Genomic DNA, 16,134 nt, shown 5'->3' on the forward strand with positions numbered 1-16,134 from the left:
TGATGACTGTGATTCAGTGGATTCATAATTTTCTTTCCAGGAAACGTATTTGGAAATTTAGAGTTCCACATAATAAAGCATTTCCCGACATTAAAGTCTTAATGCAGTTTAGCAGGTCTACACTTCTGATAGAGAAAAACAGAATGCAGGTGGGAAAATACTGGATCTAAAATTACTAGAATCAGCTTCAAAAGTGTATGAGTTGTTAACTGTAGAATATATAAATGTCCGTTAAATTACCATAAACGGACCAATGATATATTCTCATTAGCCACAGCCCCGCATCAGACTGAAACTCTTTTAGTTTTTAAAAACAGCTCTCATGCAATCATTCATTTAGTCAATAGACATTTGTACAATGATAGCACACTAAAACTAGAGACTATCTTGTGATGGGATCAGACCAGCTGTGACGCCAAAGTCTGTGTTGCAAAGTGGCAAATAACCGAAAGTGGTAGACAGTTCCAGAGGAGGCCTGATCTGTATCTCGGACATCTGAGTCAGATAAAAACATAGCTGAAATTCTCTAGAAAACTCAAAGATCAGATTTAAAAGAAATGGGGCACAACTTAAAACCTGTTTTGAAATGTCATTGACATGATCAGGATTGATAAGACAGAACATGGAAAAGTATGAAAGGAAAAGGTATTTTTTTTTGGCAGTGACTCTGCAGGCAGCTGTGCTCTGCTCTGATTCGCTGGGTTGAAAACTCATATCTCATAGGTGAACTGAAGTACAGGCTGCTGCGTTAGTTCAGGCAGACAATCATAGTCCAGGTCAGCTGACCTGTCTGCATGTTGCCATCACCAGCTGGGCGGCCTGTTTGACATGTCAAACTCACCTGTTTAATCTCTGCCTGCTGCTGACTAACTAAATCTTGTTTTTAGTTGAAATGTTCCTATTCAGTATCTGATTTATTTTACTGATAACTGCTGTATGTTAACCAAACATGTGGGTGCAGAGTAACTGAATTAAGGGTTGTTTTTTTTTTTCAAAAAGAAAACCGAATCAGCTAATTTGTTTTTCCGCTAAATATCGCTAAGCTCTGCAGAACTGCTGCAGTGACACAATGATGATGAATTTCCTTTCCAAGGCAAAGCTGAAGTCAATTGAATATATTTGTAATGGCCAGATGTGAATTTGACTCTAGCTTTTATACGAAACATACAGAAAACAACAAAGGGTTAGTAGTAAAGTAGTATCTTTTAATGTAAAAGTTTAATTTCATGTTTTTTTGTCTGTTCTATTTCTGTTGTACGGCTTTTGTTAAAGGGGCACTCCACCAATTTTATGTCAAAGTCATAAAACATAAAACAGACATAACATGTTGAATACTCAACTTGTGGAAACAGTTCTACAATGTTTTCTGTGTCTCTAGAGAATACTAGTACTAGGCTGTTATTCTAGCCTGGCTTTGGAGGCCCATACTAGGGGCTAAAAAAGTGAACATCTAGTTGCCTACCTTTATAAAGATGCAATACTAACACTGTGGTAACTCACTAACAGTGATTCAACTCTACAGAGCTTTATTTCAAATTCTATTTGAGATTCCACATTTTCCAAAGATGCCAAGTATGTCTGCATGGATTTTGGAGAAATGTGTATAAAATGATGCACAAGGAAACTATTTCCATTTGATGGAATAGCTTTTAAAATTGAAGAATTGGAAGATGCTGATACAAAATATATATGAGACTTTCAGACAGTGTGGAGTATGATTATTTTTCACTTTGAAGCAGGACTTTACACTGATGATTTGAGAATGTTGATGTTTACATAATAAACAAGTATTTTGTAGAAACACATATTTAGACTCAGCAAACTAAGATATCAAATAAAATATTGTTTTGGTACCTAAAGTCAGGTTTAGTATTGGCAGCAGTACTGAAAGACACTTTGAGTTGTTTCTTGAGTGGACTTTGGATTTGTGGCGTATTGTTTGACTGTGTATTTGTACTTATTATTAGCTTGTCAGTCACCTGTAAAGCACACTAACCTGCATTAAAAGTGCTTTACAAATCAAGTTTGGTTTAAGTATTAGTAAACTGCTGCGGCTCCTTTTTATAATAGCACAGTTTTCAGGATTTCAAGCAGTTTCCTCGAGAGACTGCTGGACTATTACTCAAATATTTAAGGCAGAAATGTGCTGTTTATCAATCCTTAATTAATGGGTTTGATCTATTCCGAGTAAGCTATCTGAATGTCAAATCAATTTCAGCATCTGTGGGATTGTGGGTAACAGATTATTGATCTAACTTCTTTAAACCAGCATCATGGTGTTCCTGTTCTTGAAGTAATGCAGACGACTGGGAACCAGTGGTGGAATGTAACTAAGTATATTTACGCAAATACTGTACTTAAGTACAAATTTGACGTACTTGTACTTTACTTGAGTATTACTTTATACTTCTACTACATCTCAGAGATCCGCTGTACTTTTTTACTCCACTACATTTGTCTGACAGCTTAAGTTACTTTCTAGACAGTTTTTCATCCCCTTCCTGTCCAGTGAAAACAATGTATCTGCAGATGTGTTGATGTTGAATGTTTGTGATAAACTGAAGGACGAAGTGTTCCTTTAACTGTTGAGAATATTCGCCTCCTTCTTAAGCTAAAAAACAAGTATTTTAAAATCCTCTTAGATCAGCTGGAAAATGCATTGTCACAAAGCTGAAAACAGGGCTGTTTTTCTAACTTTTTAGAGATACGTGGTTCTCACAGGAAAGCGTTGCTACAAACATATGATGATTTCATAGAATATGATGCATTGCTGTAGATTAAACTACCAGCATACAACATATAAAGTTAAAATTAGCTCAACCTTAAACATCTACAGCAGTAAAATGCAACATACCCATTAATGCAGCAGGAATATTAATCCAGAAACATCAGACATGATAGGAAAACACTGACAGGGAACATTAAGTACTTTTACTTCAAGTAAATATTGCTGATAATACTAACATACTTTTACTTAAGTAAAGGGTCTGAATACTTATTCCACCACTACAGGGAACTTGAAGTGTTTTTAATGGTATTTCATAATATAATTATAACATTTTCAGACGTTTCAGCGTACAATTTATGCTCGCAATCCCCCCCAAAAACCTGTTACCACACAATTACAAGGCTTTGCCTCCATTAACATGTCACATCACAGGAGAGGGCCAGATGTGCGAGTGCAGTTGATCCTGGATGCGAGGTCTTTATTCACCTCAGCTGACTCTGTGTTTGACCGACGGAGCAGCTGTCTACTTCGATGAAGCTCACAGCACTCAGCTGCCAGCAGGACAGGCCCGCAAAAGGTGGAGACGTGTCGGCTGGTAATTTAGGACTTAAAAGGAGTGTGTCGGCGTTTCAGTTTCTTACATCACTCGGAGCGATGAACGGCAATAAGGGCGAGATTAAGAATATGTGGCTTTTTATGAGCAAAGCACCAATGTCGGACTGTCTTTGTGGTGAATTTGAGCGGGCGAGGTCTCTTGGGAAGCTAAATTGCCTTGTTGGTAAGTGGATTGAGTCACTGGGAAACAGACCATGAATTCCCCAGAAAAATTTGATTCAGTAAAGTGCCGCCCTTTCTCTCTGCCTGGACAAATTGAAACAGTGATTTCTCTTGGGCCTGTACACACACACTCTCTCTCTCTCACACACACACACACTGCCGAGGCTGCCCCGTAGCTCTCTTACATAAGCCAGCCAGAGTGATACAGCACGTTTGCATTGTTGTAACAGGAAGTCACAGGGCCATTTGTATTGTGTTTATTTCTAAGATGTTGGCTTTTTCCATTCAGTTGCGAGTGTGTGCGTTAAATGTGAACATCCTGTTGGGCTTGTAGTGTTCTCAAGAATTGTATAGCAGCCTTAGGCTATGGTGGAAATGCATTATGCTGTGTTGTGTTCACTGTGGTACAGATTTATCACTTTCTCTAGTGCAAAAGGACAAGCGGAGAGGCTGTTGTTTAGTGCAGGGGTTTTGCTTTAGGCAGTTTTTTAAGAGTCATCAGGCTCGTTCATTATGCTTGTTATTAATTAAACCTCACCTGTGCCTGTTTTTCTGTCACCGCTTTAATTAAAAAATCTTGTCAAATTCACTCACCTGCTGCTAATACTGGATGCTGTTCCGTACTATTTATAAAATATTGTGAAACTAGATATTATTTGGGGTCTTGGGATGCAACTACCAATTATTTTCATCATCAGTTAATCTCTTGATTATTTTTATTATTAGCTTCACTAAGGAGGTTATGTTATGGCTCGTTTTGTCTGTCAACAGGATGACAGAAAAACTACTGGCCCAATTTTCATAAAACTTGGTGGAAGGGTGTAGCATGGGCCTAGAAAGAACCCCGATTTTGGAGTGGATCTGATTCACGGGGCGGATAAACAAATATTTTTCACTTTTGCTAACATTGCTAGATGGGGCATTTGTGCTGCATTCATACGGTATTGGAGTAATCGAAGAAATTAGTTCCCGACTAGTAAAAATTCATACTGCATTAACATTTTGATGCCTTGACCGTCTGCGCTCTCTGAGTGCCCTTCTTGCTACTTATATGATTAAGTGACAGAGATGGGGACTCGAGTCTGAGACTCGGACTCAAGTCGCACTTAAGTCGCACAAACAGCTGACTTCAGACTTGACTTGCAACTTGACCCAAAAGACTTCAGATTTGACTCGGACTTTAAGACTAGTCAACAACCTGTTTTCATGCAATTATTGCTTTTTAAATCTAAATTCATTCATGTATTTCAATTTTCTTTTATTGGCACATATACGTTGGGGAAACATATGACGAGCTGCATGTCCCCTGCCCTTTGCCATAATGTGCAACGTAACGTATGCGCTATGCCTTATGTGCGCGCACTCACATAAATGCATTGACGATGGCGACACCAAGTCCTCCCGGAGTTGTGCCTTTTGTCATTAGTTTTGCTTTCAATAACTTGGTAAACAGTGGCAGTAAGCCAACAGCTACATGCAAGGTGTGTGGCACCAAGATAAATGATGCCGGATCAACAACGTCGAACTTCATCAGGCATCTCAAAACACACCCAGATAGGTCAGCCACTCACACGCTAATGTGAAAGAGACGTTACATTTAGCATATATCGTCACAGGTAACAAGCTAACCATCGCAAAGTGTTGTGCTAATGCTGGGAACAGGCAAATTGTATCTTTATAGTTGTATCCATATGATGTGACAGACTTAGGTTAATATTTCACCAGGTTGTTGTTAAATAGCAATACGGAAAGTAGCCTATCAGTTCTCACATGTTTGCACCATGGTTGGTGTATTAACTTTCAATACAGATGTTTCCCTCACACTTTGAACACTGAAAAATGTAATGCATGATGAGGTTGGGCTTTACAGCCAGTTAGTAACACAGACAAATGTAGACAATGTATTCTTTGGTGCAGATACCAAAATGTTGAAAAATACAGTTATGAAATTGAAACAGAGTTCTTAATTTGTGTTTCTTCATATTACATTGCAGTAGACCCCATAAAGTTATCCTACAACTGATTTTGATACTGTACTGTATGGATGGTAGCTACAGGACATGCTTTGAATTCATAAAATTTAACAATACAGTGTTAGGGACAGATCAGATGGCCAGAGACTTGAGACTTGACTTGGACTCATGGCAAAAGACTTGAGACTTGACTTGAACTTGCCCCTCAAAGATTTAAGACTTGACGTGGACTTGAGCTCAAAGACTTGAGACTCGATTTGGACTTCCAGAAAATGACTTGTGAACATCTCTGTTAAGTGAATATCAGAATCGTCGTTTGCTGATTGACTAATCGTTTCAACTCACTACAACACTAATCGTGCATCATTGCAATATAACTTAACTTGCACCCATTTCGTAGAAATGTCTTATCTGTTCTACTTTAGTGAAACTAAAGTGGTACTCCAGCAATACAATATGCATTTCCAAAAAAAAAACAAGGGGCTGACAGATCCTGGATCCTACAATTTCCACAATGCAACTCAATGCCATCTTTTTGTTAGACACTCAGGGCCTCCATGCCTTCATCTTGTAACACCGGCTTTCTGTTGTTATTATATATAAACATCAAGCTCCAGACAATTTAACCATGTTGACATAATCATTGTTATTTTCTCAGCCTTTATAAAGCTCCTTCAGAACAACATGAATTTAAACAACTGTTTTCACATTATGTGTTTATGTTTTCCCAGAAACTGAACTGAGTTCCCCTTTAGACTTAATGTCTGTTTCCTATTATGTAAATATATTCTGAAAACACCAATAGTCATTTCCAAAATATTGTCACATTACATTACATCAATATCACAGCGATTGTTCAAATTAATTGTTACATATCAAATCATTGATATCACCCAGCTTCTCCCTTCAGCACTTTTTAGTTTCTTAAAGAGCCTAAAAACGTATTTTCTAAATCAGCTTTTTGTTTTGAGCAATGGGTTTCTTCACAAACAGGCAATCTTCTGCCAAAGATTGAGTTTTGGTTATTTTGCATTAGAGATTTTCTGTATCTGTGCTTCTGCTTAGAGTAGTTTATAGAGTTTTTAACTGTTTAACTCTTAATAAATACGAAATAAGGATGGTTATTTCTTTTTAAAGATTATGTTTTGGCATTTTAGGCCTTTATTTGATAGGACAAGTTAGACATGAAAGGGGAGAGAGAGGGGGAATGACATGCAGCAAAGGGCCGCAGGTCGGAATTGAACCTGCAGCCTCTGCGGAGAGGACTGAGCCTCTGTTTCTGGGGCGCACGCTGTACCAGGTGAGCTGCCCAGGCGCCCCAAGGATGGTTATCTCTGAACTCATCTTTGATTGTTTCTTATTTGGTCATGTATATTTTATTTTATCATCAGTTTTTTAAGTGCTTAAAACAAAAGTTCTTTTCTGGGGTCAAATAGTCAGTTTGACCGTCATTTCTGTTGGTTTTGACAACATAACATTGACTTACCAAATTGGATCCTGAGATCTGCATGTGGACGGAGTCCAACAGAGCAAGGAAAACGAGCAGTCAGACCGTCAGACAGGCTGCAAACAAACAAAGGCAAACATCAAACCTATTACCCAATCCGTCCATAAACATCCTCCCTGGTTCACCTTTGACTTTAGTTGTGTGTGCATAGTTTTTCTAAGCATTAAGTGATCATAGGTGACACTTCAAAACTAAGACCCAGGTTGTAAGAGAAGTAGGGCTGGGCGATATGGAGAAAATCAAATATCACAATATTTTTGACTAAATACCTCGATACCGCAACGATATTGTAGTGTTGACCATTGGTGCTTTCACAAAATATTTACACAATAAGATTTTTTATAAATAATCATCAGTAATGTGAATATAATGACTAAGTGGGTAAAGGCAAATAATAGAACAGTTACAACAGTCTGGTAAGTTCAGAAGCTCTCTGTTTCCCGAGGTGTGTGTGAGTCTGTGTTTATGTAGTATGTGTATCTATACCTGTGTATGAGCGCTTGTGGTTGTATACATGATAGGGATGCATAGTTTTGCTGTTTGTATTGGCCAGTGGCAGGCCGTGTATTTTACACCTGGGCCTTCAGTACTATCCTACAGCAATTAAACCACCTTTGAATAACCTCACCATGACACTAGGACATTATCGGGTGAAATAAAGTGACTTAACACAAGGCTCAACACCTAGAGAGTTTCAATACACTATTGCAGAGACATGAATACACGGTGTCTGAAGCCATCACTTTTACGCAGTATGGCAGGATGCTGCATCACATATAATACAAATTAATGTAATTACCAAAGAAATAAAAACAAACCCACAACATCCGGTCACATTTACTCACACGACAACCACAAAGCAATCAAAAACACAAATAACACAATCAGCGATCAACAGGCTTTCCCACAAATCCCTGCCAAGCTCAACAACACGCACGCACGCCACCACGCACACACACAAAGGCACAGCGGCCACTGACACTGCTCAAACCTTTAACACCAGCAGCAACAATCTAAAGCAAACAGTAATAGCTAGTAAAATCATTTTACTAAAATGCAGAAAAATCCATTAAACCTACCAAAAGCTGCTCATCATTTGAAGAAAAAGTCCATCCTCCTTTCTTTCATTAACTTTACATTTAAAACTCAAAACAAACTCGAACTAACGTTACTGCTACAGTTATGTGATGCTAGCTAGTTTTGCTTCTCGGCCACCGTATACGAAATGGTCCGAAAAATGCCGATGTACGTAGGTGGCTAGGCCAGCTAGAAGGCTCTGGCCTGTCAAAGAATACGCCCAACGGGGCAAACTTGAAATTTGATTGGCTAAATATATGTAATGTATATGTGTAAATATAATATGACAATCAACAACATTGTCTCTATTTGCTTAAACAGCAGAGAGATTCACTTGAAATTCTGAAGGCCTCAGAGTAGATTTTTTACCCGGAGACAGCACAGGGGGAAATCTGATTGGATAAAAGCTCTAATTTATGAAATGCACTGGAAGCCGCACAACCAAGGGAGAGAGTAGCCATGAAATTATGGTAATATACTTTGTAAAATACATACTGTATGAAATGAATAAATATATATATTTCAGAAATTAATATTATATAAATATATATATATATAATTTTCTGATTCTGACAATCTCTTGGCCAGCAGAGAAGGCCTTGCTGGCCCCGATGGCCCACCTCTGGTATTGGCTGAGTGCTTGTTGTAACCAATAACCTAGCTGTCCTCACTCTATTTTTTTATTTCTTGTTCCTTTTTTTGTCTCTCCTTTTTTTTTATTACACGTTTGTATTTGTGACACTTTGCTTTCCCAGATATGTATAGTGTACTTTTCTGTATATTGTCATCTAAACAAATATGTTGCACTTTTGCCTGTTTATTTGCATATGGAAAATAAAAATTGGATTGCAAAAAGAATATTCCTTTAATGTTGTGTTGCGTCTCTCAGGTGGAGATCAGCCTGCAGAGCAGCTTCCAGCCTGGTATGAAGCTGGAAGTGGCCAATAAGAGCAGCCCGGACACATACTGGATGGCCACCATCATCACCACATGCGGCCAGCTGCTGCTGCTGCGCTATAGCGGCTACGGCGAGGACCGCAAGGCCGACTTCTGGTGTGATGTCATGACGGCCGAGCTGCACCCGGTGGGCTGGTGCACCCAGAACAACAAGACACTCATGCCCCCCGAAGGTAGGAAGAAACACTGTGAGACACACATTCACTCGAACCTGGTCTCTTACTCACACATGGCAAAGTTAGATCAATATCAGCAAATTTAGACATCAGGCTGTCATGTCACATCTCTAACATGACCAACACACCATTTCACTGTCGATGTTTAAACACGGGGTTTGAGTTTTACTTTCCTATCATACAATGTCTTTCTTAAAGTGCTAATTCGACATAACTGTTCATTATATTTTAATAGAAACATAAAATAATGATAAAACAATCATGAACTGATGTTACTAAGATATCACAACACACAGTGCTTTTTTCGTGATAACTTTATAATCAATCAGCAGATTTTGCTGCAATATCAATTGAGGGTAAAGAGATTTATTCTATTTCATGGCTCGTTACTTTCAGGTTTTTGGGGTATTTATCAGCTTTTATGTTTATATTTAACATTTAAAAAAACAGGTAAAAATCAAGAAAATAATAAAGTTGTATTTTGAAAATACAGTTTTAGCACAACAGCTCTGCATATAACAATTTATTGTATTTCTTTTATTAGTTTGAGGGATTCTGTCATCATTTGCCTCTCAGTTTGCATTTCTTCCTATTTTTCTATTAAGTTTGTGGAAGTGAACACTTTCTGAGCTGTGCTTTATTATTATTTGTTAGTTTATTTGTAAGGCACGAGTACAGAGAAACAGTTACAGAAGCAGTGTCCAATGTACACGTGTTTATGGCTGAAGCTAATTTCCAACACCAGTCCCTTAATGGGTTCTTGTCCAGAACAGCAGCTTTTTGCAGCAGGAAGTTGTTTACTGTAAACAAGTGTGAATTGTGTCGATTAGGTGTCAGAGGACTTAAAGTCTGTGGATAAACCATGTTTTGAATTAAAGTATTTTAGTTTCTTCGAGGAAGTTTTTTTGGGAGGATAGTGGGTGTTATCATGCGCTGTACACATTGTAAAGCCATTTGGGATTGCGGGCTATATAAATAAAACTGACTTCACTATTTTTTGGTGGGAATTTTCTGCTTTTTTAAAGCATAAAATATGACAAGTTCCTTGGTCAGACTCGAACCGTCTGCTCTTTGACCTTTAGGGGCACCCTTTTTTGAAGGATAAAAGTGTTTCAAACATAAAAACCTATAAAGATCTGTTAAAATAATTAAAATGATTGCAACGATTATACGCCAATATGAACATTTGTGCCTCGTGTTGCATTTGTTTCACAGTTGTTTTCTCAAAGGCTATGCAACTTTAAAATCTTTGGCTTCAAAGGACATTTAAAAAAATATTAGGTATTAGCACAAAGGGTCAGCTAATGGTTGATTGACTACATTTTTATCAGAAGTGTCGGTTAGACCTTAATGCGCACACATAGACTAGTGTGAAAACCTTCACCTTTCAAAGAATGCTTTACATAAACCGAGTGGAAAGACAGGTTTCCCTCAAGGTGCTTTGATTGTCAAAACGGCTCAACTGCCATTTACGTACTGACACATCACATTCAGTCAGAGTTATGCCAGGTTAAACGCAAGACAGGTCGCCTCTTTTCTACAACAGACATCTCTAGTCTCTAAGAGCATCCTTTACACCTGAGCTCAAACTTTCTAAAATAAAGCGTCCTCCTTAACGTCTCCAGAAGCCATTCTTTCTAACTGTCCCTTTCACAATATCACAACTTTGCCATCAAAGACATTTCCACCTGCAGCGGGTCCCTCTCACCCCCAGATAGATGACTCACCCTCCCCAGCCTTGTTCAGACCATTTATTTTTCTCGACACTTCCCCGCTGATGAATGGCGCACGCCTCCGTTGTTGTGGAGATGACCTGGATATGTTTTCGTGTGTCCTCGCCCTCGCACCAGCTCCATATGTCCTTTTCACTCACCGCTGGTCTTTTCACCAACTTCCTCTTTTGTATTTTGCAGCGGCAGGCTGTTCATAAAATATCTGTATTCACATCTCTGTGGATTATCTATCAAGCAGGGAAACAACACATTGAATTTGCTTTCACCGCTGCAGTGGAGTGGCCTTTGTCTTATGCTTGTGCTCTTTGTATTTCAAGTCAAACATGATACGCCTGAAATAGGGCTGCAAGTAATAATTATTTTTATTATCGAGCCATGTGTTGATCATTTTCTCGATTAATCGTCCATTAAATGAAAATAGTAAAAATATGCCCATCACAACTTCCCCAAGCCCAAGGTGACATATACATATTACTTGTTTTTGTCGGACCAACAATCCAAAAGATATTCCGTTTACATTTACAGAAGGCCATGAAATCCAGCAAATGCTCACATTAAAGCTGGGGTAGGCAGTTTTTTTTGGCGTCATTGGGAAAAAAAATCCTTAACAACCTTTCAGCATATTGTAATTCAAGTGGTCTGAGAGAAAACTAGACTTCTGCGCCTTCTCTCTGTTTTCAGGATTTAGATAATCTAGCCCGTGACGGGAGACTTTGGCCAATCACAGGTCATTTTTAGAGAGAGGGTGTTCCCATTGGCTGTTCTACAAATGCAGATGCGCATGCACGTCCCTTCAGATGGTGAAAGCCTAATTCAATGGCGGACAATCCTGCACCCAATAAAGGAAGACTGACTTCTCAGAAAGAGTCTCAAAGAGAGTCGCAATAAAACGTGTCAATATCGGTGAAGCGTTTCAGAGATGGGGAGACAATGTTGCTAATAGTTTAGCCTTCTGCTAACCGTAGCCAAAAGCTCTCGGCTGCGGCTAATTCAAGTTCATGTTTCTGTAGCGAGCTAGAGCCTCAAATCACAGTCTGTCATCTCAAAGGGCTTTACAAAGAAAACAGGACGGTCATTCTCACAGAATTGCCGCTATATAACGGCATCGGGATCACAATGACGATGGGGATGGTTGAAATGAATGACTCGTACTTATAGAGTTTACTGTATGAGGGGAGAGGCTGAGGACAGAGAGGGGAGAGCTGCAGGAGTGCTGCATTTTAAAATTCTGGTATTTTTTTGCCTTATCAAGAAAACTTCCTACATCCCTCCAAATAAAAGTCTTTACAAAAACTAGTTTAAACTCTTCATCTTCCAATTTCTTGCACAGCAAATAGTTACTGGTGAAATTAAGATGTTTTAAAAAATCGGTTGAAAGCAAACCTGCCTCTTAAAAATTACATTCATATACAATACATTTTTGTTTGCAAATACATTCATAGGAACCATAATGCTTTGCATATTACGATTTTTATTAAGATAACAGGAAAACGTTCACATTGAACATAGCTGCAAAATGGGGATAAAACAGCACATAAATAATTTTGTAGGAGAAAGAGTTGATTGAATGTCAGAAATGTACTCTAGTGTATGTTTGAATAAGATATTGTATGTTTACTCAAGTACATTTTTCTATCCATCATACTGAGTAACAGCAGCTGAAGTTAATTAGGAAATTGATATATTTTGCAGTAATAATTTGGCTATTAACTATTCTATTAACCGTCTTTTTCTGAGTCTTTTGGAAAACTCATAGTTCAAATTCTTTCCCTAATTCTTTTAATAATGATGGACAGCTGACATATGCATGTTTAATGATGCAAACTGAAGCATAAATCATGTAATGAAGGCATATTATATATTCCCCAGAGGCTTCTGCAAGATACTATCAATTTGCCAATGTGACCCAAAAAAAGTACTTTTTTGCTTCATTTCAAGGCTTTGCATCATGCTGTGCACATTTCCTAGTGTGTGTGTGTGTTGCTTAGTCAGCTGCAATATGAGAGAAAAGAGAGGGAGTGTGTGTATTCCACCTGTGTCACAGTTCCCTGTTTTATTTGTTTCCTTTTTGTTTGTTTTTCTGTTTCTCAGATAACATTTACCTAAGAAAAGGTAAGCAGCTCTAACAGTGCCTCTGACTGACTCACCTGCTGGGCTCACTAGTGGCCACCATGAAATCAACACTGTGTTAGGCATCAGAGCTGCATGTACAGTACACTGTGCTTCCTCCTCCTCTTCTTCTTCCTCTTTTCACCTCTCTAAAGGAAGTGACCTCACAGCTCAGTTGACTTGCCTCTTGCATGTAACTCCTCTCTAGCTGACTGTGTCTTAGCAGATTGATATAACACACACACACACACACACACACACACACACACGCAGCTGTTTGCGCCAAGCTGTGCTCGTATGATAACTAGTGCAAAACGCAGCAGCTCAAATGTGATGCTTTGATAAGGAGGCCTCCGCATATGTGCAACACACAAACTGTGTCCTGTATCAGAAAAACGTGTCGCTAGTCAGTGAGTCAAGTAATGACAGGTCAGAAGTTTAAGAACCGCTGTGTGTAAAATGTGGCATTGGCAGATAAAATCAATATGTGTCACCAGGCGTTCCATACAGACATTTTACTGCTGATGTTATATCCGGTCTGTAATTGTACACTAATAATGAGCCAGTTTAATCAATGACATGCATTAACAACAACAGCCATTATTTTTTTGTTTGTTATTTATTTATTAATACTAGCCTGGTATTGCTGCTGCAGCTTTTTTTCGGAGGATTTTGAGGACCTCTTGTCTGCGTTGGCTTAAAGTTTTGGATATGTGAAGCTAAAGTGATATACATGAGAATATGCATGTTTAATGGCGCAGTGCCATAGTGCTGTTCTTTAAAGGGTCAGTTCATGCATATTAAAAAATAAATGTTATCTTTAGCGGTGTCTAACCATTTAGATAAAACTTTCTGCTGAAAAATAGTCCCCATGAAACCTGTTTACAAGAGTAATGGGGACACTGTTTCTGCAAGGAATCTGTATGTTCCTGATAATTATTATTTTTAAAGTCATTTTTCAATGCTGTGAGCGCCATAACAAATTCCATTTACCTTTTTTTTTGTATTTAAATGGAGGCAGAAATCTTGAAGGCAGATATCTGGGCAAATAAAAACCAACCCAAGAACCAACCCTTAGGATATAAAACAGATAATACCAACTTAAGAAATATTAACTTTATATTCAGCACACTTGAAACAGTGATACAAAGTGTCAGGAAAAAAAGACATCAATGCAGAATTTAATGAAACAGAATTAAGTAAAAGGGTTAAAACAAATCAATTAGGGTTTAGAGGAGATTTAAAAGGGGACTGTGATTTTTCCACCCTGTTTCACTGTGACTCTGTACCCAACAGACTTTACATAAAGCAGCAGCACAGTGGTTTTAAAAAAAATTCCCTCGAACACAAATCTGCAGGCCTCCCTCCATCTCACTCACCATCTTACCATGATTTTTTTACCCTCCCAGTTTGGGAGAAGGTGCAAAACCTAACTACAGATAAAGGTTTCAGTTGGACAAACCACATATCACACACCTAAACCCCTAGTCAAACTTGCTCACTCACTCATCAAACTCTCTCACACACACACACACACACACACACACACACACACACACACACACAGAGTCTTCCTTCTTAGCTCCTCCACTCTAAATGCTCCTCTGCTAACTGATGCGCTCAGCATAGCTTTTGTGCTCATCAAATCAGCGCCCGTGTTAATCAGCGTCCCTGTTTGCAAGAACAGCACATGAGTCTGCAGCGCTGCAAGCGCTTTAGTTGCATAATTTGCTCAATTTTAGAAATTAAAAAGGCATTTGAAAGACAGTTTAACAGGGTAACCATTGTAGATTTTTCCACTTCACCTATAATGACTTCATGGCCCTCCTGCAGTTGGAATATAAGATGAAAAGTACTTACAAATGTACAGGTTTTAGATTAAAAAAAAAAAATAAGGAACCTGGGTTTGTGTATTTATTATAAAGATCATATTGAATTTAAACAGTAATATGATTGAAAAATGTAAAGTAAGTTTTGAGAAACAATGGCAGATCTATGAGCCTCTGGCAGGTAAGCCAAAACAGTTACAATTCAGAAAGTTGTAACAGATCCAGACAGTGAAAACATAATTCAACCTACTATACATATTGATGGTGTTTTGACTGTATATGATTCAAAGCCTCGGGGTCGGGCTCAGAGAGGGAAGCTTGTTCAGAGAGAGTTTTGTGTGCATGTGCACGTATGTATGTGGGTGTCTGCATGTGTGTAGGATACATTCATCCATTCATGTAAAAGGCTTTTTAGAGCTACATCACAAGTTTGGTGATGTGGTAAGGTTGCTGCTTGTTGAACAGATCCCAACAGAGATCATTTGCATAATGAATTCACCACACTGCTTCCTGCCAGAGCCTGATAGACCCCACTTCTGCTCTCTCTCTGTGTGTGTGTGTGTGTGTGTGTGTGTGTGTGTGTGTGTGTGTGTGTGTGTGTGTGTGTGTGTGTGTTGCATTCAGGCTGATAGCATTGTGGTGAGAACAATACAAGGGGCTGCTTTAGTTTGGGTGTGACCCCTTGTGAAACATTTTGTCTTTTATCAATTGCTAAAGGTGGATTTCTGCTTCTGGAAGATATATACAGTGAGGAAAATAAGTATTTGAACACCCTGCTATTTTGCAAGTTCTCTACTAAGTTCCCACTTAGAAATCATGGAGGGGTCTGAAATTGTCATCGTAGGTGCATGTCCACTGTGAGAGACATAAAAAAAATCCAGAAATCACAATGTATGATTTTTTAACTATTTATTTGTATGATACAGCTGCAAATAAGTATTTGAACACCTGTCTATCAGCTAGAATTCTGACCCTCAAAGACCTGTTAGTCTGCCTTTAAAATGTCCACCTCCACTCCATTTATTATCCTAAATTAGATGCACCTGTTTGAGGTCGTTAGCTGCATAAAGACACCTGTCCACCCCATACAATCAGTAAGAATCCAACTACTAACATGGCCAAGACCAAAGAGCTGTCCAAAGACACTAGAGACAAAATTGTACACCTCCACAAGGCTGGAAAGGGCTACGGGGAAATTGCCAAGCAGCTTGGTGAAAAAAGGTCCACTGTTGGAGCAATCATTAGAAAATGGAAGAAGCTAAACATGA

General features: G+C 38.6%; 1 protein-coding gene across 6 annotated transcripts in view; it reads left to right on the forward strand.

Annotated features, from left to right (window-relative positions):
* The window catches only part of sfmbt2 (Scm like with four mbt domains 2), a 58,287-nt gene that overhangs the window by 9,597 nt on the left and 32,556 nt on the right, over positions 1-16,134 (forward strand). For 5 of the 6 annotated variants that reach the window (XM_031300342.2, XM_035996136.1, XM_031300345.2 and 2 more), the window contains exons 4-5: positions 8,952-9,192; positions 13,020-13,040. In XM_031300342.2, coding sequence (XP_031156202.1) covers positions 8,952-9,192; positions 13,020-13,040 — 262 coding nt within the window. The remainder of the gene's footprint in view (positions 1-8,951; positions 9,193-13,019; positions 13,041-16,134) is intronic. The other variant, XM_031300347.2, reaches the window with a different exon arrangement.

This window comes from Sander lucioperca, chromosome 20, assembly GCF_008315115.2.
Source record: "Sander lucioperca isolate FBNREF2018 chromosome 20, SLUC_FBN_1.2, whole genome shotgun sequence".
Lineage (NCBI taxonomy): Eukaryota > Metazoa > Chordata > Actinopteri > Perciformes > Percidae > Sander > Sander lucioperca.